General features: G+C 47.1%; 1 protein-coding gene across 2 annotated transcripts in view; it reads right to left on the bottom strand.

Moving 5' to 3' along the window:
- Positions 1 to 25,110, bottom strand: part of TCP11 (t-complex 11) — a 154,361-nt gene that overhangs the window by 48,125 nt on the left and 81,126 nt on the right. For both annotated transcript variants that reach the window (XM_060231473.1, XM_060231474.1), the window contains exon 6: positions 17,167 to 17,318. In XM_060231473.1, the coding sequence (XP_060087456.1) occupies positions 17,167 to 17,318 (152 nt within the window). The remainder of the gene's footprint in view (positions 1 to 17,166; positions 17,319 to 25,110) is intronic.

Here is a 25,110-nt window from a genome sequence, read left to right as displayed (position 1 = left end):
CCAGGGCAGGCCAGGCCCCACACAGAGAAAGTACAACACGCTAAGTTTTAAAACCTCTTTAAAGAAATTTCAGATTCTAAACTACCACAGAACAGGCAGAGACAGATTACATATGATTTAACTTCAGATAATATATAACTTAAACAACAGTGGAAATTATTTAACTTCAGATCAGATAATATGACTTTTAAACAACAAACAGCACAAATGACTATCAACCCCCTAGGTCCCCCAACAAAGCAATTAAACTTTTTTAAAAAATGCCTAGGCAAGGGCAGCCTGCCCCCCAACTCAAAGTAGCCCCCCCCCTAACAGCCCTCCCTTTAACCCATTAGGCAAATTTAAAAAGACCTAACAGGAAAATATTTTTAAGCATTGCCAGGCAAACCAGGAGATGTCTTCTTCCTGCAGCCAGGGACAGGACAGGAGTCAGGGGGGTATTCCTTCAGAAATGTTCAAGGAATTCAGCAGCAGGGTAATACTCTCTGAGCATACACAGATTTTCAAAATGTGAAAAATCCCCTGTGACTGGCATGCACTTCTTTGGCACTAATTGCCCAGATTGTCCATCTCTCCCTCCCCACCCCACCCCTCCTGCTGGCTACTAGGCCTTACAAATGAAAGCAATTTAACTTTACTGTGTAATTAAAGGAAACACAAAGCCATGATAAATTAGATAAATTACATACTAGCCTTGTTTTTAGCTATTGGTTTATTTCAGAAGTCCATTCCTTTGCTAATCCATTCCTGAGTATGTGTGAAATTGTAAATATTAACCATTCTAGAACATTTATTCTTATTTACAGTAAAATAATAAACTTGCTGGAACAAATCCCTCCCCTCCCCCCATTGCCCTGATTTAGTTCACACTGATAAAACAGTTGTTAACTTGATGGCTGAGTGATTGAGGAAAAACAGGTTGCTTACCTGTAACTGATGATCTTCAAGTGGTCATCTGTGCAGTCACACACATGGGTTTTTCGTCTGGAATCGAACCCGACCTTGGAGAATTCAAAGCTAGCCTAAGCGTTAATTTTGGCGCGCATTCCCTTTCGATCTGGGGAGCAGGCATCCACTGCGCATGCCTGGAGCAAGGGGGAGGCACTCCACCCACCCGGTTTCTTCTAGCCGCTGTATATAAATATTTGTTAGCAGAGAGAAGAATAACCAGCAGCGGGGAAGGCTGGGCGGGCGTGTGTGACTGCACAGATGACCACTCGAAGATCATCAGTTACAGGTAAGCAACCTGTTTATCTTCATCGTGGTCTCCATGAAGTCCCACACATGGGTGACTGGTAAGCTGAGGTGCACGGAGGTGGGTGCTGGTGCTGTAATAGAAGAATACAAGTTAAACATGCAGAAAAATAATAAGAAATATTGTACTCACGGAGCATGAAGCTGGGGCGTCAATCAAAGATGGAGCGGAGTACAGTTTGCCCGAAGGATACGTCATGCCAAGCACAAACGTCTAGGGCAAAGTGCGTGGCAAATGTCGATGGAGAAGACCAGACAGTGGCAGCACAGATGTCCTCCATCGGTACGTCTCTACAAAAGGCTGATGACGTGGAGACAGCTTGAGTGGAATGAGCTCGTAGGTGTTGAGGTATGGGTTGTTTAGCCAACTGGTAGCATAAAATAATGGCAGCTACAACCCACTTTGAGAACCTCTGAGTTGAGATTTTGTGTCCCTGCTTATGTGTTCCACAAGCCACAAAAAGTCTAGAGTCCTTACAGAAAGGACGTGTCCTTTCAATATAGAAAGCGAGGGCCCTTCGTTCATCAAGATTGTGTAAGGTCCGTTGCTCCGCATCATTTGAAAAAATGAGGGCAGTGTGGTCAACTTTCCCAGATGGTAAGGTGAGATGACTTTTGGTAGAAACGCAGGGCATAGAACCACTCTGTCATGGTGGAAGACAGTGTAAGGAGGATCCGAATGAAAAGCACAGACATTGCTGACTCTTCTGCCAGATATGAGTGCCACCAGTAATGCCATCTTCCAGGACAAGAGATGCAGTGGAATGGATGCCATTGGCTCAAAAGGGGGTTTCATCAGTTGGCTCAGTACAAGAGATAACCTCCATGTAGGTTGCAATTGCCGAATTGGAGGTTGAAGATTAAGAATGCCCTTTAGAAAGGCTCTTGTAGCAGAATCAGAAAAAACAGTGCATCTTGCAATATGTAGATGAAGAGCTTAAATAGCGGCCAGGTGAACCTTTAAAGAGTACGCCAACCCTGAGTTTGAGAGAGACAAGTTGTAGGACAGAATCTGAGCTATAGAAGATGATGTAGAAAGGTAGTTGTGTTGAACAGCATACTGTGCAAAGCGCTTCCATTTTTGAGAGTAAGATTTCCTAGTAGATGGATTTCTGACGTTTAAATGAATATGCCAGACTTCTGCGGGAAATTCTAGAAACTCAGGCAGTCAGTCGCAGAGTTTCCGGGTTGTGATGAAGGACTTTGCCGTCTTGTTGAGAAATGAGGTCCCGAACTTGGGGAAAGCGATGGAACACACTATTCGATAGGAGGAGAAGTGTGGTGAACCATGGCTGACGAGGCCACCAGGGAGTGATAAGGATACAGTTGGTGCGATCCAATCTGATTTTCTGCAGCGTTCTCGTTATCACTGGGATAGGTGGAAACAGATAGTGTAATGGTCCTGACCACTGGTGGAGAAAGGCATCTCCCGCAAATTTCGCTGATGGAAGGCCACGAGCGTAGAAGCGAGGGCATTGAGCATTGCTTTGAGAAGCAAAGGCATCTATGGTCGGGACTCCGAATGTCCTGAAGACTGCTTGTAGGTAGTAGCAGTTGAGGGTCCATTTGTGTCGTTCACAAGCTGGCAACTTAGCGCATCCACTTGAGTATTTTGGTTTCCTGGCAGGTGTATGGATGTTAGGAATATGTCGTGAGCAATGTTCCAATGCCAAAGGGCTAAAGCTCGTCTGTAGAGGCGGGTAGACGGTTGATATAAAACACAGTTGCACGTTGTCTGAGGTGTCCTGGATGTGCAGACCGTGAAGGAATGGCAGAAATGACTTGAGTGCTCTGTGGACCACCAACAGTTCCAAGCAGTTGATATGGAGGGATTTTTCGTAAGCCATCCACTGTCCTTGTACCGTTAGTACGCCAAAGTGGGCTCCCCAATCCCACTGTGAGGCATCTGTCATGACAATGGCTGACGGGGGCAATCTTATGAATGGCATTCCTGCCAGAAGATGACTTTTCAGTGTCCACCATTCCAACGCTGGAAGAATGTGGTGTGGGACAGTAAGTAAAGTCATTTGGTGTTGCTGATGTGGGTGGAACGTCTGTATGAACCATAATTGCAGAGGTCGCATTCGGAGTCTCGCAAAGCATAGTGCAGAGGTCATGGCAGCCATAAGTTCCAGCATGCGTTGAAAAATGAAGGCTGTCTGGGTAGGGTTGGATATGATGGTAGCAGCCAGAGATTGAATGTAGTGAACCCTGTCTGCAGGGAGGTAGGCCTTGTGGGGTACCATTGACAGGCGTACGCCTATGAATTGGATGTCCTGTATAGGGATAAGATTGGATTTCATCAGGTTGACTTGAAGGCCCAACGAGGACAGAAGGGATAGAGTGGTGGAGATGACCCGTTGAAGTTGCTCTTGGGATTGGCCCACAATGAGCCAGTCGTCTATGTAGCGGTAAATGGAAATTTGTTGCTGACGAAGTATTGCTGCCAGCACGGCCATACACTTTGTGAAGACTCTGAAGACTCTTGGTGTGGTTGATAGACCGAAGGGTAGGGAGCGGAACTGGTAATGTTGGTCCCCAACAGCAAAAGACAGGTTGCTTACCTGTAACTGTAGATCTTCGAGTGGTCATCTGTGCATTCACACTCATGGGATTGTGCGCCTGCGCCGATCCCCGAATCGGTATCTGAAAAGCCCGGGATTTTTCCGCGCCCGGCGCCAGCGGGCATACGCGGGCGTCCCACTGCGCATGCCCACCAGCGCCAGCGCGGGGATCCTGCCAGTTCCTTCCTGACCGCTGGAAGCCCCTTACTGGAGGGAGACCGTCAGCAGTGGGGAAGGAGGGCGGGTAGTGTGAATGCACAGATGACCACTCGAAGATCTACAGTTACAGGTAAGCAACCTGTCTATCTTCTTCGTGGTCTCTGTGCTTCACACTCATGGGAGATTAGCAAGCAAAAGCATACCTGGAGGCGGGAAGACGGTCAGCCCGAAGAAACAGCCTGTAGCACCGCAGCTCCCAACCGAGTCCTCTGCTGAGCATGCACGTCCAGTGCGTAGTGCTTCATGAAGGCATGCGGAGAAGACCAGGTAGCCGCCTTGCAGACATCGGAAAGGGACACACCCTTCAGGAACGCCACCGACGTGGCCATCGCCCTTGTGGAGTGTCCACGAACAGGTCCAGGTAGAGGCTTCTTAGCCAACAAATAACAAAGTTTGATCGTCTCAGTGAGCCACTTGGAAAGTCTTTGAGACGAAATTTTGGACCCTAACTTGGGGGCAGAATAGGAGACAAAAAGCTGATTGTCCTTACGAAAACCCCGTGAACGATCCAAATAAAACAGGAGGGCACGCTTAACATCTAATGCATGCAGCCTACGCTCCTCATCTGAGGAAGGGCTAGGGTAAAAAGTGGGCAACCAAACTTCTAAGTTAAGGTGAAACTGGGAAACCACTTTCGGGAGAAATGTAATGTCCGGAGCCAAAGAGACCCCAGCCTCCCTAAAGGCAAGGTACGGGTAGTCACACCGCATCGCCGTGAGTTCCCCCACACGACGAGCCGAGGTGATGGCAACTAAGAATGCAGTCTTCCAAGACAAAAGATGCAGGGAACACGTTGCCATGGGTTCAAAGGGACGACGAGTCAACTTGTCCAAAATCAAAGTCAAGTCCCACAACTGTGGAGGGGATCTAGAAGGGGGATGAAGGCGGAACAGCCCTTTCATGAGCCTTTTGGACTGCGGGTGCGCAAAAACAGAGTAACCCTCAACTGAATCATGGAAGGCAGAAATAGCTGCCAAGTAGACCTTGATGGAGGAGAATACCAGTCCCTCGTCCACCAAAGACAAAAGAAACTCAAAAACTGCCGATAGCCCAACAGAGTCCGGCGGCATCAAGGAGTCAGCCACAAAGTTACTAAACTTCTTCCACTTCCTCTCATAAGAGGCACGGGTGGAAGGTTTCCTGCTGCTTTGGAGCACCTGCTGGACCCTGGTGGAAAAGTCTAGTGGTCGATGAACCACGCTGTCAGCTTCAGGTGCGGCACGTTGTGATGGAACACGTGCCCGCCCTGGGCCGACAACAGGTCCGGTTCTGCCGGAAACTGGTAAAAGATCCCCCTCGACTGCTGGAGCAGAATCGAGAACCAGCTCTGACGGGGCCACCACGGAGTCACCAGGATGCAATGTGGCCTCTCCTGCACTAGCTTGTGGACCACCCTCGTCAGCAGAGGTAGGGGCGGGAACAGGTACAGGAACCAGCCCTCCCATTGAAGTAGAAGTCCGTCTCCCAAGGAGGCCGGATCCGCACCTCCCCTGGCACAGAACAAGGGGCACTTCTTGTTCTGCGCTGTGGCAAAAACATCCAGCTGCGGGTAACCCCAAAGTTGGAACACCGGCTCCAGGAACCTCCATTGTAGTTCCCATTCGTGTGGGGAAGCTCCACCCCTGCTGAGAGAGTCCGCCTGTATGTTGAGGACCCCGGGCAGATGTGTAGCCTTTACAAAAATGTCCCATTGGAGGCACTCCTCCCAGATATCTACTGCCAGCGAGCACAGCCTGCGAGACACTGTCCCCCCCTGTCTGTTTATGTAACACAGGGCAGTGGTGTTGTCCGTAAGCAGTGCTACAGTCTTCCCCGCTAACAGTGGGCGGAAAGACCGAAGGGCAAAATGAACTGCCAGCAGTTCTAGATAGTTTATATGGCACCGGCTCAATTTCGGTGTCCACTTGCCTCCCACACATAGATCTTCCAGGTGAGCTCCCCACCCCCACATGGAAGCATCGGTAGCGATGGTCACTGTAGGGGCCGGCAGGTGAAAAGGAGCCCCTTGGCAGATGTTGCTCTCTGCTCCCCACCATTGCAGTGAACAGAGAGTCCCGGGTGGAATGGTGAACCTCTTTCGAGGTGAGTCTCTGAGAGGTCGAAAATGGCGCAAGAACCATAGCTGCAGGCCTCTCATGTGCAGTCTTGCGAAGCGTAGCACGCTTGTCGTCGCCGCCATCAACCCCAGCATCCGCTGGAGCTGCTGGGCCGTGCCCCACTGCCGCCTTCGGAAGAGCTGTACCAGATCGATGATGTCCTTCGCTCTCTGCGAAGGAAGGAATGCTCGATGCTGCTGTGTGTCCAACAGAGCCCCTATGAATTGAACTGTCCTCGAAGGAGTGAGATGGGACTTCTCCAGGTTGACCTGCAACCCCAGGGTGCCGAGAAGACGCAGAGTGATGGCAATGTGTGATGTTAGACTCTCCCTCGACTTCGCCACAAGAAGCCAGTCGTCGATATATGGGAAGACAACGACTCCCTGCAGACGAAGATGGGCAGCCACCACACTCATCAGCTTCGTGAACACCCGAGGGGCAGTTGACAGTCCAAACGGCAGGGCCCTGAATTGGAAGTGCCGAGCACCCACTGCAAACCTTAGGAAGCGCCTGAACGCAGGATGAATGCTGACATGAAAGTAGGCATCCTTGAGGTCCAGGGTCGCCATCCAGTCCCCTTGATTGATGAGGGGCAGGATTGTTTGCAGCGTGGCCATTCTGAACTTCTGGTACCGAATAAATTTGTTCAGACTCCGAAGATCCATGATAGGCCTCAGGCCCCCGTCCCGTTTGGGGACCAGGAAGTAGCGGGAGTAGAAACCTCCTGTCCTGGCCTCCAATGGAACTTCCTCTATGGCTTGTTTCTGTAGGAGGTTGTTCACCTCCGCCAGCAGAGGTGGGGAAGGGGAAGTGGTAACTACCACGGACCGGTCTGGGGTCTGAACAAACTCTATTTTGTAGCCCTCTTTCACGATGGATAAAGCCCACCTGTCTGTAGAGATCAACTCCCAAGCAGGTAGGAAAGGGCGAAGGCGGATGGAAGGGTTTCCCGTAGGGGCGATGACGCGTGCTTGCAGAAAGTCAAACCCCCTGCTTCTGGGAGCGAGCCCCCTTCGACTTGTTAGGAGGTTGTGACCCGTAACGGTTCCTGCCGTTACCCGGATAGGGTGATCGCTCAGCCTGGGCAGGACGGGGACGCCACGGCTCAGGGGAGGTCTTCTGATAGGGTTTCTTGGTCCAGGGTTTAGACCATTGCTTGGATTTGGAAGCCCTAGGGGTAGATTGGACGCCCAAGTTCTTAGAGGTCTTGACACTCTTGTCGAACTCTTGCAGCGCCGAGTCAGTTGTGGTGCTGAAGAGCCCGTCACCTTCAAAAGGCAAGTCTTCAATGAAGGTTTTTGTGTCCTGGTGGAGTGCCGTAGACCTGAGCCAGGAGTGCCGCCGAATGCAGACTGCCGAGGTGATTTGTTTGGCTGAGGCTTCCACCATGTGCTTCGCTGCAGCCAGTTGTTGTCTGGCCACAGCGAGACCTTCTTTCTGTAACTTGGTCGCAGCAGCCCTCTTATCCTCATTCAAAGAGGAAAGGAAAGGGGAAAGCTGTTCCCACACGGCATACTGATATCTAGCCATGCAGGCTGCATAGTTAGACACCTTGATGCCGAGTGCCCCCGCGGAATAGACCTTGCGGCCCATTCCATCAATCTTCCTCCCTTCTTTATCCGGTGGGGAGGAGTGAACCTTCCTTGCCTTTGAGGAGGAAGAGACTACCACTGAGTTGGGGCGCGGGTGGGTAAATAGAAATTCAGCCCCGGTCTCTTGGACCCTATACATGTGGTCTAGCCGTTTCGATGAGACGGGCGTCGATGAAGGTTTTGCCCAAGGTTCCTTAACCACCTGGAGGATCACCTTGGTAACCGGCAGGGCAACCGCAGTGGACGTGTTCCTCTGCATTATATCGAACACATTGTCGTCCACTACGGGTTCTGGCTGGGTCACAGGCAGTCTTAGGGTGGCAGCAATCCGCTTCACAAGGTCCCCATAGGACTTCAGGTCTTCCGAAGGGGAAATCGGGAGATCCTCGGCCGTCTGGGAGCCAGGTGAAGGTTCCAAACCTTGAACTTCACTCTCCGCCTCCGATGATGAGGAGTCTGGATGAGTGGAGTGCTCCGAAAGCATCGGGGTCGATTCTCTCGGTGGAAGGACCGGTGGTCGTCGAGGAGCTTCTACCGGAACCAATTGTCGATCCGGGGGAACCGATACCGACGCCGACGCCTTCCGGGATCGGTGCGATACTCTCGACATCGAGGAAAGCTGTGATGTCTGCTCCCAGTCTGGGTAGTCGTCCGGGTACCAACGACAGGTCTCATACCGGGCGTAGGGAGGCTGCCACCGACGCTGCTCCCACGGTGGTATCGGGAAGCGCTGAGGTGCGTAAAATGTGTCACGCCTGACTCGGGGCTTGAACGGTGGGTCTATGACCGGTGCCGATGCGTCGACCTCCGAGGTCGATTCGCTGGCTGAGCGGCGGCGTGAACCCGACGATGAAGACCGTTGAGTCAAATCGATCTCCGGTTCTTGTTCCGACGCCGACAGGCGCTGCTGGGCCGATGGGCTACGGCGCGGGGACGCCCGAGTCTTTTTTGCCGGTTTTGTCGACGTCGACGCCGACACATCGCCCGACGGAGAAGGAGTGCGGGGTCTTTTTCGCTTCTCCTTCGACTTCGCCTTTTTCGGAGCTCGGGTCCCCGAGTCCTCTCGGCGTTTCTCAGCGGGCGTATCCACCGAGCCCTCATGGGAACGTTTCGTGGAGCCACGCTCTTCCGGCAAATCCAAAGTCAGTATCGGAGCAGCATCGGCCGATGCAAGCCCCAGAGCCGGGGTTTCGGTCGACTTCGGTGCCGACACCTCCATCGGTCGAAGAGGCTGAAGCGCCGATTCGGTGAGCGCTGCCGCCAGCCGAGCCGCTCGGTTTTTTCTCGTTTGTTTCGAAAACCGTAGGCAATGCGAGCAGGCCTCTACGCGGTGCGACTCTCCCAGACACAACAGGCAGAGGGAATGGCCGTCCGGAGGGGCGATCTTCTTCCCGCAAGCACGGCAGCGCTTGAAAAACCCCCAGCGACTTTCCATAGACGACAGTCGCACGGAAAAAACTACTCAGAAGGTCTGAGAGAAAAACGGGGGAAAAAGCGCGCGAACGGAGTACCCCGAAGGGTAATCCGCTAGATAAACAAAGAAACGCTTTTTTTTTTTTTTTAAACACTAACTAACTACAACTACAGTAACTAACTAACTAACTATTTAATAACGATAACGGGCAAAAAGAGAAAATCTCACCGACCGGGGAAACCGAAAGGAACACCTCTCAGCGCGGCGGTCAGAAAGGAACTGGCGGGATCCCCGCACTGGCGCTGGTGGGCATGCGCAGTGGGACGCCCGCGCATGCCCGCTGGCGCCGGGCGCGGAAAAATCCCGGGCTTTTCAGATACCGATTCGGGGATCGGCGCAGGCGCACAATCCCATGAGTGTGAAGCACAGAGACCACGAAGAAGATCCTTAAGAAACTTCTGTGGTGGATGGTAAGGTGAAAATAAGCATCTTGAAGGTCTATCAATGCTATCCAGGCATCTTTTGGGATCAACGGGAGAATAGACTGTAGGGTAATCATGCAGAATTTTTTTGTACCGGATATGGTGATTGAGTTTGCGAAGGTCCAGTATTGGACGTTGTCCTCCATCCTTCTTTGGAACCAGGAAGTATCGAGAATAGAACCCTGTGCAATGGAATTGCGGTGGGACTGGTTCCTGAAGAGGCAGGGATAGAGGGGTACGTATAAACCAATGGAGCTTCGGGGGCGAATTGAACTCTACGGTGTAGCTCCAATAGTCAGCTTGTCTAGGTGAATGGGGACGTTTGTAGAAAGATGGTTTCCAGACTCTTTGTCTATTGGATTGAGGCTGTTGTTGACTGACTTCTAGTCTCCTAGCCCTTTTCCTACTGTCATCGACAGTAGTCAGAATGTCATCAGTAGTCGCATTAAATGCTTCTATAGACCGCTGGTTTTATCTTATCTTGTTTTATTAATTATGGTTTTAATTGTATTTGTAAATGTTTTAAATCGAATTGTATGAATTATTATGCTGTGAGCCGCCCTGAGACACTTCGGTGAGAAGGGCGGGATATAAGTCCACTAAATAAATAAATAAATAAATAAAAGAGGCCCTGGCCATCAAAGGGTAGATCTTCGATTTTAAATTTGATGTCCGGTTGTAGTGATGAAAAGCGAAGCCAGGCGTGCTGACGCAAGGCGATGGAAGTGGCCATGATTCTGGAGGAAGTGGCAACGGTGTGACAAACCGAGTTGATCTGTTGTTTGCTTATTCAGGAAAGCTCTTGCAGAATTTGTGATGCTTGCTTCTGTGCAGAATCAGGCAGAGACGGAAACCAGGTATTGAGTTGGGATGTTAAATTAAAGATATAAGCTGAGAAGTATGCCAGATAATTATGGATTTTAGAGGTGGCAGTCAAGAGGGAGTAAATTTCTCCCTAAAGTGTCGAGCTTCTTTCCTTCCTTCTCAGGTGGGACTGGGTGACGTGTTTATTTAGATTTAGATGATGAGTGCACAATCATGGAGTTGGGTGCAGGATGATTAAATAAAAATTTTGAATCCGGTGCATGTATCTTATAAAGGGATTTGATCCTCTTTGACGCAGGTGGTACTGATACTGGCTTGTCCCATGCCTTTTTTAAGCCTTCCAGGTGAACAGGAAGCATTGGAAGGAAGGATCCCACAGGTAAGTCCGCATGGACTAGGTCATGGACCACATCGGATACCCTAGGTAGATCAGTGGTGAGCTTTATGTTGAGAGTATTCACCATGTTGATAAGTAAGTCAAGGTATGCCTTAGATCCTTCAGATGGTGAGAGATCAGCCGGCTTGGTAATGTCAGACGCAGGTGATGTTGGCGAAGATGCTGCGGATTGGGAAGAATCTGAGTGCTCAGCTTCCGATTCCTCAGGGGCATCAACAGGCGTCATAGGACGGTCCTGTAAAGGTCTAGAAGGCAATGATAAAGCCTTGCTCGGGAGCATAGGCTGGTCGGGTTGTAGTTGCTGTTTCGACGGAGCCGAGAAAGCAGATGTTGAGGGAGTCGGTGATGTTTGTCTCGGTTCCTGACTATAATGTCGAGGCCGATGATAAAGTTCCTCATGATACCGAGATCGATATGCATCTAAATGGTACTGAGGTTCATGGTATCTGTGTTGGTGAGCTTCCTCACGGTACTGAGGCTGCTGGAATTCTTCACGGTACTGGAGTCAATGTAGTTCCAGCGACCTAGATGGTCTGTAGTATTGGTGGTGCTGATGCGGGGACGGCGATCTGGATCTAGATGGGCTGAAATAATAACAATGATCTCTGAGGTGGCTTGGAGATCGTTCAGTGTAGCGTTGAGTTGGAGACTCCAGATGAAGTGGGGAAACAGCCAAATCCTTGAAGGTGCGCGGTACCGACACCTCACGGAACAAGTGTACTCCCAGTAGATTGGCTTGTTGAGCTCAAACTTGAGGTGACGGATCCAAAGGCTCAGTAGTGATGATGTCTCCCGGTAAGGATTCGTGGGGAGACGGAGACCTAGATTGAATGCAGATGACCTCGTCAGTAATAACATCGATGGGAATCAAGAGTTCTGCAAGGACCATCGGTGCTGCCGATATCGGAACCGAGGTGGATTCTGCCAGGTGCGAGGTCGAAGTCATGGTGTGGTCGGAGGGTCTCGAGTCTGAGTAACGATCCGTCTTCGATGTGGATTTCGAAGGTATCGACTCCCGAGTGTTGTTTTCACGATGATTCTGAGCAGTGTTTCTTCTTAGAGTCATCTGATTTTTTGGTGTGCTTCCCAGACTTATGCTTGCTGGGAGCCGATGCCGCAGAAGCTGCCGATCGAACCATGTCCCTTTGCAAAGTTAGGGAAGATGACAAATTGTGGGACCCAGAAACATGGGACATTACAGGCTGCAACGAGGACTCTAAAAAATGGCTCTTGAGTCTAGCTGCACAATTTTTCCTGGCCTGTTTCCCAAACTGGCTGCAGTGAACACAGGTATCAATTCTTTGGGTCTCCCCCAAACAAAATAGGCACAAAGAGTGTTCATCTGTCGAGGGAATTTTGGTCCCACACTGGGTACACTTCTTAAAAGTCGTTTTGGAGTCCTTCCCTTCCATACGCCCTGGGGGGGGAGGAGGAAGGAGTGATAGTTAAAGAAGATAATTTTTTTTAACGATACCAGTCGAAAAGTAGAAGTAGTCGCAGATTGAAGAAGGTAAAAACGGAGTTAAGAAGGCCAGATGAGGTAGGCGGGGTGTCGCTCTAAGATGGCAGATGTGTTTTGAGTTAGCTCTGCTCTCTTTCCCTCCTTGTGACGAAAAAAGACACTATGGATAACAGCAACTGCTACAAAAAATGAAGAAAAGCAATCGGAAGACTCCCAAATCTTCGAAAAAACCAGATAAGTCAGTTGAAAGTTTTTTCCCATCAATAAATAACAGACTGTCCTTGGGCGATACAGGGCCCTCACCACCAGTTAAAATGGCGCCCACTACTAACTCTCCCCACCCAGAAAATAATGCCAAGAAAAGCGAAAGCCCAGTTACAAAAAAAGATCTGTCTGCTTTGTATGTTTTTTACTAATTCGATGACCAATCTGCTACAACCAGTTAATACTAAACTAGACTCCTTAGCTGCTGAACTAAAAGAAACCTACAAAGTGGCAGAAAACGCCACCCACTGAGATGCTGTATGCGGCACAAGACGAAATAAAGTCATTACAGAGCTCAAAATCATCTTAATTGGATTGTAAATACTATTTGGTAGAGCTTTCAATATGGCTGAAATTAAGTCTTGTTCTGCAATAGGTTCACCAAGCTCCTGTAATCTGGATTGCATGCATATAAATTCCTTCAGGCGTTTAGTCACATTCTTCCCTTCTTGCACTTGAAAACCAAATATGTTGCCCTTTAAATCATGAATAGAGCTTATGGGAGTTTTGTTATATTTATCTTTAAGTTATTCAAGCATTTGTTTTGCAGTTTTAAGAGTGTGCAATTCAGGAATTTCATATGCCTCAATAGATTCTAAAATGAGAGTTTTTGCAAAACTATCTAGCCATTTAAAATTTAATTTTTCTTGTTCATTCTTAGGGGGATTTTCAGACAAAACTCCTTCAGCTTCATAAATCTGAAGTCTTTGCGTTAGGAGCGAGAACCAGAATGAAAAATTATTCTTAGTTAACTTCAGGGTACTAAATCCTATCACCGGTAGGTTACTCACGGTACCAAAACCAAGATTTGCAGTGGCTGTTCCTGAAGATGTGGAAACAGAAGATCCAGTGGCTCCTCTCTCTGGGTTCGACATTTTTCACAGCAATCAGGCAGGGCAGGGCTAAAGATTCTTCCTTCTTCACTGAAGAGAAAATGCAGCTGAATGTGCGTGCGTGGTTGCAGCAAGGCTCTTCCAAGGTCTCCGACGTAATCCACAGAAAAGGGTTAAAAAGCTCCAAAAATTCTCTTTCTAGCACATCTGAGGCTTTTAGATAAAAATAGCCACGTTTCCATATTGAGACAATCTGAATTCAAAGCTCATTTAAGTCAGAACACTCAGTAATGGCCAGAGAAAAAAAGGCATCATTTTAAAATTGAGGCTTGTCTGCACAGCATAGCAGCTTTTGCCTATTGCTTTCTAAATGCTCTCAAAGGCGATCCAGATTAAAAATCATTTAGAATTCAAAAAAAGTCCATGCTATAAGCTACCAGCTTGATGGCCAAGATCCATCTGCTCTGCTATCAATTTTGTTAGGGAATTCTGTTTGCAATTCTATTTCTTTATCTCAAACAGTCCAATGGATCACTGGATCAAATAATCATTGAGAGGCATTTAACATGAAAAAGCAAAAACATATTTCTACGGGGAAAGGGTACTGGGAGGTGAAAATAACAAACACTATAGAACTACATCCTCACACTAGAAGATCATGTGCTTAATGGAGACTACTTCGTCCTTCTTGAACTCTGCCTGAACAACGGAAGTCACCTGACTAATTGACCAAACAGACAAAACAGGTTTTCCCACTTCTAGACCTTGATTGACAGCAGTATCTTCTTCCCAGGTCATGCAGACAATAGAGAATCAGGTACAGTGTTAGCCCTATAATGACTGGAACTTCAGAACATTGCAAAGGACATACAAAACAGATACATATTTCCAACAAAGCTGAGGAGAAGGAACGCAAGAAGGTAGGTATTGTCTGAGAGGCAGTTAGGAAGAAACTGAGTGGGAGGGGCGCTTTCCACTCAATCCAGGCATGCACAGTCAATGCCTGCTCCCCAGAGTGAGCTGTAAAGTACGTCAAAAAGACGCTCATAGTGAGCTATTGGAGACTCTGAATTAGAGATCATTGACAGCAGCAAGACACATGTGGGGGACTGCACAGAAACTATGATGAAGATCAGACGAATCCTTTTGGGGAGAAGGTTTCAGAGCTTTGGTGCCATGACCAAGAAGGCCCTCAACCAGTTTGCAACCTGTTTAACTTCAAAAGGTGTGGCCACCGAAAGCAGGACCTCTAAATATGTTATGTTGGTTCCAAACAATATAGGTTGAACTAAAGTACCCACCTGATGAAGTCAAGAAACAGATTAACAAAGCCAGAATGATACATAGTGAAAACAGCTTTCTTTCAAAAGTACTGGGGGGGTAAACCTTTCCTTGCACATAGACAGCCCCCCAATCTCAAACAACTCTTCACCCACAACAATACAACATCACATCTGAGCAGGAACACTGGGACCAGAGCTTGCAATAAACCCAAGTGCCAACTTTGCTGCCACATACACCCAGACAACACAGTCACTGGACCTAACAGCATTAACTACACCATCTCAGGCTCATTCACTTGTTCATCTTCCAACATTATATATTCCATTAAATGCCAACAATGCCCTTCAGTTCTCTACATAGGGCAAACAGGACAAACTCTATGCCAAATGATAAATGGACACAAATCTGACAACAGGAATTACAGAACTGAGAAACATGTTGGAGAACACTTTAATCTTCCTGAGCATTCAATGGGTGACCTCAAAGTAGCTGTTTTACTGCAAAGGAACTTCAAGAACAGAATGGAGAGAGAAAGTGTTGAATTACAAATTATTATGAAACTTGGAACAAACACCTCCCTAGGACTGAACAGGGATTTTGGTTTTTTATCTTATTACTTATGCTAAACCAACTCTCACTGAGTATACCTATACATCCACAGTATTTCAATGTATTTCTCTTTTAGAACAGTGTATCAGAATATTGGGGGGGTTGTATTGACAAACTTGTCAAGAGTCATCTCCTCTGTATTCCTCTTGCCATGTTTTGTACTATAACCAATTTGCTTGGGTGCATTCTTGCTTTGCTCATCCTTGCTGTGTGTTTATCTTGGGAATGTATTAAGTTCTTTCCACCAACTTCAAGGTCAAATGCTGAGGGAAGCATAGATTAGACACCTGGACTCTAAAATAGGGGTGAACTCCAAGGGAGGGTGGGAGGGGGTCTCGCCAAAACCCTGGTCCCCGCTTTCTGCTTTGCTGCGCTTGCAAGTGAATTGTAACGGTTGGGGCGAGGGTTAAAAGGAGAGTCCTTGGGCTAAGACGTTAGTCTTAGCAAAGATGCTGTACTGCCTTATGATGCTTATGGAATAAACTGCTGAATTATTGGACTGTGTTATTCCTTGATTCGAGGTCCTGACATTACTCAAATAAGGGATATTGGCTATCTTATTACATATACTAACCCATCCTCCACTGTATTTTAATGTATTCCTTTTTTTTCTTAAGGCAAACTATAATGATGTCATAACCTCTTGAGTAACTATACCCTCTATTTAAACCCAAAACTAACAAAGCCAGTATGTTACCCAGATTTATGGCACTTCACACCTTTGAAATCAATCTGCTTTTTATCACCCTCCAATGTTTTTTCAGCCCAGTTAACAACATTAACAAACACAGACCTCAATTTGTGATTCTTTTAATCTGCTAAAAACATTCCCATGATTCTACATACCAACTCACTGACCACTTATATTAAGAACTGCTGCTTGCCATTCCAATTTTGTCTGATGAAGACTTAGAGCATACGAAAGTTACATTCTGAATAAAACTTAGTTGGTCTTATAGGTACCACTTGTCTACTGATTTGTTCTATTGCTTCAGACCAACACGGCTGCCCACTTGGATCTATCTACTTTGTTCCTTCAAAGGGAGTGCAATCCTATCCAGAACAGACAACACCATAAATCCTGGGTCAGACCCTCCACCCACCAGTAGCACTTCCATCTTGTCAGGATTAACCTTCAGTTTATTATCCCACATCCACTCTAAAACCACCGCCATGCTTTATGCCAGTAGATAAGGAAAGAAAGCTTCAGCTCACTGGGATCTATGCCAACTCAGCATTAAAGCTGCACTCCATCTGTGCAACTTTTAGAGATGACTAGAAAAATTACTAATACTAAGACTTCTTTTTGGTAGTTCAGCTGTCTTTATTTTTCCATTGGATTGACTTAACTAAAAGCTGTCCCTCTTTTTTTACCAGCTTTTCCTCAAAGTTTTGGAGCTAGCTATGGTTAATATTGTATCTTCCCTAACATCTTCATTAACTACAGTTAGCGCAAAACCATTCTATTATAATTTCCAACTCTATTTTTTTGCTCTAGCTTAATGAAAATGGCAGCACAGTCCCATTAATTATCTCCGGAATTGAAAAGTGGGGAAGTATGAGGCCAGGAGGGAGCAGTGTGCACACCTATAAGATGCTGTCAGTCTTGCATACTGTGACTTACCATGATGCCACTATGTATGCATTGAGCCACAGTGTGGGAAATCAGACAGGCAACAGTGAACAACTAACCCTGTATTATTAATAGCAGTAGAGGCAGAGAAGAGTCCTAACTCTCAGCAGGTATTCAATTATAAACTGGCTTATATGGAATTCACTGTTTCCTTTTTTTCATTTGTGTTTTTAGCATGAAGTACACAGGGAGGACTTGATTCTGGCCCCCTCAACAGAAAGGATCTAGCAGCAGTCACCTTCAATAAATGTACTTGGTAGTTTGTTCAGGAGCTCCTGGAATTTTTTCCTCTCATACTGGACAGAGTGCTGTTGGAGATAAGGTCGGAGGACTTGAATGGTAAAATTTACCATGTCCAATTTCATTAGATCCAGAATCCGAAAAATCTCTCTGTCACAGAAAACAGAATTTGGAGACAAATCATTTCAACTATAAAGCACCATTTCTAGCACTGAAGTTTCACTGAACAATAACTTAATTTTTTTAAAAAGAAATCTGGAAGTTCATGTACTATCATACTACACAGATTTAATTCCATTATCTACCCAACAGCAGGTCCCTAATGTAGAAAGCCTCACTTAAAGAGATTCTAAGTGACTTTTCCCAGATATATCAAAGCAATAGTGGACAGGATCCACAAAGCTTTCCCTTGAAAAACTTAATGAAGGAGACAAACACCGGACATAGATTAAAACATAAAACTTTGAAAAGTTACCATGAGTATCATATGTTAAAATTCTTGGTCAAGATCATACCCATAAAATTCAGTCTGGTGTTCAAAATTATTGCTAGTTAGACACAAATATCTTTGTGAGTGTTTAAGACGAAATATGGTAGTTGAAGAAAAACGTTCCATGAAGTAATTATTCAAGGATAGAATCAATGCCTCCATACTGAAAGATAACTGACATAGTGCAGTATTAAACTATTAGAGACCCTGTGGACCCTGACTGGGTGAAAAAGTGGCCTAAAATGTTAAAAATGTGGTGCATATCAGACCATGATTTTTAATTTTTTTATTATGGTTGGCAAATGCAGGAAAGATGTCCATCACATTCAACATTGTTTCTTTTATTGTTAGCCGCCTTTCTTCTTTGCAGAACTCAAGGCAGCTTACAATATAAATAAACCATTAAAAACACAATAAAAGCAATTATAAAACCTAGAAAGTCATAGTTTAAAAACTCCAATTAGGACTACCAATAATAAAATCTAAATCAATCAAAATGCAGTCCTAAATAAAACTGTCTTCAACTGCTTCTTGAAGATTGACAATGAGAAGGCCAAGCACACCTCTTGAGGATGCTGTTCCACAATTGTAGCAGTGTGATAGGTCTTTTATACCTAGTGAGGAGATTCCTATGATTCCTCCTATGATTTTGGAGAATCAGGTTTGTTTTAAACTATAAACCTTCAACTCAATTCCCAGGTGTTCTTAAGGTAGCAAGTGTATAGAAACGGGTTCACTACCTTGAGGTGAGTTTTGTGGTGCACAAGTAGAATATGGAGATCACTGAGGCAGGATTTGTACATAAATAACCCAGAAGATTTATTTACAGGTTGGTTTCAAAGAACAGATCAGCAGCACAGGTCCTCCGGTAGAGTGCTTTGAAATTTCTTTAATGATTTCAGGCACAAACAGGCTTTTACTGACTATCCCAGCTGTGTAAATGCTGAAGGTTCTGTTCCTCTCTTACACTGTAGAGTGGTGATTTTCTGTTCTGAAATTTGGATCAATCGACAGGGCTGGCCCTAGACTATCTGGCGCCTCTCCTGCACTTATAACCAATTTTCAAAAATGGATTAATTGTGGGGAAAATGAAAAGCACAAAGCTTGAAATTGCTCCCTGACCTGGAGAGCCAAATCTTGGAAGCTGAGCAGGGCCAACTCTGGCAAGTATTTGGATGGGAAATCTCCTTCACTGGGTCACAGAGCAGGGGTGCCCAATTCGGAGCCCCCAGAAGGCCGGCACCCTAGGTAATCGCCTAGTTTGCCTACTGGCAGGGCCGGCCCTGTCAATAGACACTGGAATTTTGCATGTGTTCTGCTGATTGTAGTCTGTAGTGACACAGGCACTGATCATACACTGATTTGTTATGAGAACAAAATTTGTTTAAGGAAACTAGGCATCTCTTCTCAGCTTATAATGTTGATGGTTTTGGACCATATATATTTCAGGGACATTTGGCTAATCACTTATTTCTGGATATCTGTTGTATACATTTTAAATTTTGTAACTGGATAGAAAGTGCATTGCATTTCTTGTATAATGTTTAGAATAATCATAACACATTATTTAAATATATCTTTTTTTAATTTGAAAAAAATCATAACATGCAATAGAATTGTCTTTAAGCTTCATAGTGGCGCTGTTCTACTTGTTGCAATAAAATGGCTGCTGCAGGAAGCAGGACCAAGCACAAAATGACTGCTGCAGCTTGCTTTCAATCGCATAGTAAAGATACTTGTGATGTGGAGGCAACTTCTGCCAAAGCAACATTTTTCAAAATCAGCACAGCCAATCAGAAGCCTTGCTGGTAAAAGCCACATCTGGCCCTTGGTGGGTAACTCTTGGTGGGTACCAAGGCAGGCACCATGTTGGAGACCTCTGGACTAGTCTGGATCTCTCTCACACACAGTGCCAGATTAAACCCTGTGGAGGCGCCTAGGCAGTCAAAATCTTGGGGGTCCCCTTGCAAATTATATCAGAGTTGGAGCACTCGCCCCACTGCTTGTGGCCCCTGCTGCAGCCTGCAGGCACTTTCCCCAAAAAAACCTTGACAAAACTGCAGTGGTGAGGCAGAGAGAGGCAAACTTAGCAAAGGTGTCACCAGCAGCCACACCACGTGAGTTGGACAAAAAGTGGCTCAGTTGCAAGTTGGGCAAAGAGCAGCTCAGTAGCTCAGAGTTGGAGCACTCACCCCACTGCTTGTGGCCCCTGCTGCAGCCTGCAGGCACTTTCCCAAAAGCCCCCTTGACAAAACTGTGGGGGAGAGGCAGAGAAAGGCAAACTTGGCAACAGTGTCACCAGCAGCCACACCAGGCAAGTTGGGCAAAGAGTGGCTCAGTTGCTGGCTGTGCATGCAGGCTGGGAGGGCTGCAAGCCGGGAGGCATGGGAGACCATAAGCAAGTGCCTATTTGTCCTAATTATTAATCTGGCCCTGCACACACAGAGGATTCCACCCACAACAGCCTATTCTTTCCCAAGAGTCAGACTAGGTGTTACAAGGTCTGCTCATTAACAGGCAGGCCTAACAATCGGGTACTCTATTACCTCCCAGAAGCAGAGTTAAACCATTCTGCCACAATAACAGGCAGAACTACACTTCACTGTCTGCTCTTTTTTCTGATCCAGACCTGAGCTATCTGCTCCCCCCGCCACCCTGAGGCAGAACTGAACTCTCTCCTGATGTGCTTCCTTTCAACCTTCCATCTCCGTCCTGAAAAGTGATTGGATGCTGGAGCAGCACTCCCATAGCTCACCTGAATCTTGCCACAAACTTTATAGCACAAGAATATATGGGAGAAGACTGTTAATTCAGATATCCTGGTCTCAAGACATTTAGGGCTTTAATGGACAAAACCAACACCATGAATTGGGCTTGGGAGAGGATTGGTAGCCAATGTAAACACTGTAGTACTGGGGACATATGTTCTTGATAGCTGGCTCTAATCAACAATCTAGCTGCAGCATTCTGCACTAGCTGCAGCTTCTAAAGACTCTTCAAGGGTAGCCCAAAGTAGAGCACATTGCAGTAGTTCACACTAGGTGTAACTAAGACATGGATCACTATGGCTAGATCTGAGCACCCCAAGAACCAATGCAGTTGATGCCCCAGTTGGAGTTGGACGCATTCCAAGCAACAACAGCCACCTGATTTTCTAAGATGACAGCTGTGTCAAACAGCACTCCCAAGCTATGAAACTGCCTTTTCAAAGGAAGTATAATCCCATTCAATACAGGGAAGATCCAGGCCCGTAGCTACGGTGGGGCCCAGGAGGGGCCAGGCACCCCATTTAAACCCTTCTTCCATGTGTATGGCCCCTCCATGCAAAAGGGAGGGTTCCAGGGGAAAAGCCCAAAGGAAAAAAGCTCACAGAAAAAAACCCACGGACATAAATGCTCACTGGAAAAAAGCCCAAATGGAAAAACGCCCACATGGGGAAATGTCCACATGGAAAAAAGCCCACACAGAAAACAACCCACATGGAAAGAAGCCCACATGGAAAAATACCATGTAAAGCACCATAGAAATGTATAATTGTGGATAACCATGCACCTCCATTTATGAGAATTAACAGGTATTATCTATATTTTATGTTGTTATTTTAGGATCAAAATATGTTATATTCACATGCAAGAATTTGTGTTGTGATTTTATCAACTATAACTAAATAATATTTTTGCTAAGATTTGTATATTTGATGGACTTCAGAGGGACCTGGCTTGCCAAATGGCTGACGCATGGGAGGAGAGGTAGGACGCAGCCTAGGGTGCCACCTCACCCACCCCACCCTCCATCCCGCAACTCTCAGCTTCCCAGGTCACAGACCCGAGAAGCTGAGAGTGGCTGGATGGCATGTTGGTAAGGCTCTTCTCCAAACCCGGCTTCCCTGGCAAGGAAAGCTGGGCTTGGAGGACAGTGCGCCCCGCCTGGCTGCTCTTGCTTTGACACGTGGGGCACATTCTTCTTCTCCGAGCTCGGCTTCACTTGCAAGAGAAGCCGAGCTTGGAGGAGAAGGTGCCCCGCTTGGCTGCTCTCACCTGAAGGGGGGGCCAGGCACACTCTTCTCCACTGAATTCAGAGAAGAATGTGCCCTGCTGGTCTGCTCTCACTTTCAAGCAGCTGGGCGGGGTGCGCTGTCCTCCAAGCCAAGCTTCCCTTGCAAGGGAAGCCAAGTCTGGAGGAGAATGCCTGTGAGTGCACTCTCAGAAGGGCAGTTTCACATTGCTTCCAAGAGCGAGGGCGCGGGTCGCTGCACTCCCCTGTCGTGCTGCTGCACCTGCTCGGCTTCCCTTGCAAGGAAAGCCGAGCTTGGAGAAGAAGAACGCGCCCTGCTCATTAAGGCAAGAGCAGCCGAGCAGGGCTCACTGCCCTCCGAGCTCGGCTTCTCTTGCAAGGAAAGCCAGGCTTGAAGAAAAGCGTCACCAACACGCCATTCAGCCACTCTCAGCTTCTCAGGTCTGTGACCTGGGAAGCTGAGAGCTGCAGGGCGGAGGGTGGGGACACCTAGCGGTGCCCTGTAGTTGAGGTGGCACCCTAGGCCGCCTCCTACCTCTCCTACTCCCATGCGTCAGCCATTTGAAAAGCCTGGTCCCTCTGCAATCCATCAAATATACAAATAACTTAGCAAAAATATTAATTATACTTAATAAAAATCAAAACACAAATTGTTGCATGTGAATATATTTTGATCCTAAAATAACATAAAATATAGATAATACCTGTTCATTCTCATAAATGGAGGTTATCCACAATTACAAATGTCTATAGTGCTTTACATGGTATTTTCCCATGTGGGCTTCTTTCCATGTGGGCTTTTTCTGTATGGGCTTTCTTCTTTATGGGCTTTTTCCCGTGTGGCCTTTTTTGCATCTTCGAGTGGTCATCTGTGCATTCACACTACCCGCCCTGCTTCCCCACTGCTGACGGTGGAGGCATTTTTCCTGAGCATTTATGACCGTGGGGGTTTTTCTGTGAGCTTTTTCCCTTTGGGCTTTTTTCTGGATACCGGCAGAGACAGGCTGCGGTACAGACGGGGCTCTGGCACTGGAATGTGACTTTCTTGGCCGCTCAGGGTCCCAGCAACCATCTGGCCTCTGAGTGAGAATTTGGAAGCCAAGGTTTATAAACCCCCCCACCCCCCGCTAATACACACACACACAATTTCTTCAAAAAGAGCCAGAGGCTGCAATCCTGGGCATGCTTGAGTTGGGAGGAAGTCCTGCTGCAAGGAGAAGGTTTAACTTCCAACTCTAGACCCAGTGCTCACTGTTGGTCACCCTTTTCCTCTTCTTGCTCTCCTCCTCTCACCTGGCATTGGTAGGGAAGTGAGAGAAAAAGACCATGGCAAGGGCAGGGAGTGAGACAGTGTGAGCGCAAGCAGGCAGGCAGTTGATTAGCTGCCCTGAGATCAACAATTTTTCTCCTACAGCTTAATGATCAAGGTGGGAGGGAAGAGAAGTCCCTTCTCTGCTTGGTGAATCCTGCTGCTGGGGCCGAGCTGGCTGATGGAGGGAACAAGTAGCCAAGCCCCACGCTCCCCCTTCTAAAATTTTATCCTCCAGGCCCCCCACGTAGGGGAGATCTGAAATCTTTTGTCTGCTTATAGAAAAACAAAAGAACAATAGGGAGGAGATAAGAATTTCAACCCAGAACAAACCAGTTAACCAAAGAGGTTGGAAAAAAACCTTGTATGGAGAAATATCAAGGTCAATCCAAAAAAGCTAAAATTATATTAAATCAAATTATCTTTAAGCAAATTGTAAATATTAAAAGCTGTTCTTAAAAACATAAGACAGGTTGCTTACCTGTAACTGTAGATCTTCGAGTGGTCATCTGTGCATTCACACTCACGGGATACAGCGCCTCTGCCGATCCCCGAATCAGTACCTAAAAAGCCCGGGATTTTTTCGCACTCGACACCAACGGGCATGCGCAGGCGTCCCAATGCACATGCTCGCCGGCACCAGAGCAAGGATCCCGCCAGTTCCTTCCTGACTGCTGGAAGCCCCTACTGGAGGGAGACCGTCAGCAGTGGGGAAGCAGGGCGGGTAGTGTGAATGCACAGATGACCACTCGAAGATCTACAGTTACAGGTAAGCAACCAGTCTATCTTCTTCGTGGTCTCTGTGCTTTACACTCATGGGAGATTAGCAAGCAAGACATACCTGGAGGCGGGAAGACGGTCAACCGGAAGAAACAGCTTGCTACACCACAGTTCCCAAACGAGTCCTCTGCTGAGCATGCATGTCCAGCGCGTAGTGCTTCATAAAGGCATGCGGAGAGGACCAGATGGCAGGCTTGCAAACGTCCGTCAGGGAAACGCCTTTGAGGAACGCCACCAACGTCGCCATCGCTCTTGTAGAGTGTCCGCTAATAGGCCCAGGTAACGGCTTCTTTGCCAACAAATAACACAGTTCAATAGTCTCAGTGAGCCATTTTGAAAGCCGCTGGGACAATATCCTGGAACCTAACCTAGGAGCAGCATAAGAAACAAAAAGCTGCTGATCCTTACGAAAACTCTTGGAGCGACTTAAATAAAACAATAAAGCATGCTTCACATCTAGAGCATGCAACCTAAGTTCCTCCTCCGAGGAAGGTGTAGGATGAAAAGTGGGCAACCAAACTTCTAAGTTGAGGTGGAACTGAGAAACCACCTTGGGGAGAAAAGAAATATCAGGAGCTAATGACACTCCAGCCTCCTGAAAAACTAGATATGGGTAGTCACAATGCATAGCCGTGAGCTCCCCTGCATGGCGTGCTGATGTGATGGCTACCAAAAAAGCAGTCTTCCAAAATAGAAGCTGTAACAAACATTTGGCCATTGGCTCAAAAGGACGTCGAGTCAGCCTGTCCAACACTAAAGTCAAATCCCACAACTGTGGGGGTGATCTCGATGGAGGATGAAGCCTAAGCAAACCCTTCAAAAACCTCTTAGAATGAGGGTGTGCAAAAACAGAGCGCCCCTCAACTGTTTCATGGAACGCAGAAATTGCTGCCAAATAAACCTTGATGGAAGAAAAAACAAGGCCAGTATCCACCAGAAATAACAAAAACTCAAAAATTACCGACAATCCCACCTTTTGGGGTGAAACTGAGGGATCAACTAAGAACTGCAGAAACCAACTCCACTTCCTATCATAGGAAGCGCGGGTAGAAAGTTTCCTGCTGTTCAAGAAAAAATGTGGAACTCTGCTGGAGAACCCACAGGGTCGATGAACCACGCTGTCAGCTTCAGGTGGGGCACATTGTGATGGAGTACATGACCGTCCAGAGCAGACAGAAGGTCTGGTTCCACTGAAAACTGGTAGAAGACCCCCCTCGCCAGTTGGAGCAGGATTGGGAGCAAGTTCTGGCGAGGCCACCAGGGAGTCACCAGGATACAGCATGGTCTCTCTCTTGCGATCTTGTTGACCACCCTTGTCAGTAGTGGCAGAGGTGGGAATAGATAAAGAA

The sequence above is a fragment of the Heteronotia binoei genome, chromosome 2 (genome assembly GCF_032191835.1).
Source record: "Heteronotia binoei isolate CCM8104 ecotype False Entrance Well chromosome 2, APGP_CSIRO_Hbin_v1, whole genome shotgun sequence".
Classification (NCBI taxonomy): Eukaryota; Metazoa; Chordata; class Lepidosauria; order Squamata; family Gekkonidae; genus Heteronotia; species Heteronotia binoei.
This window is presented reverse-complemented; position numbering and strand designations above follow the sequence as displayed.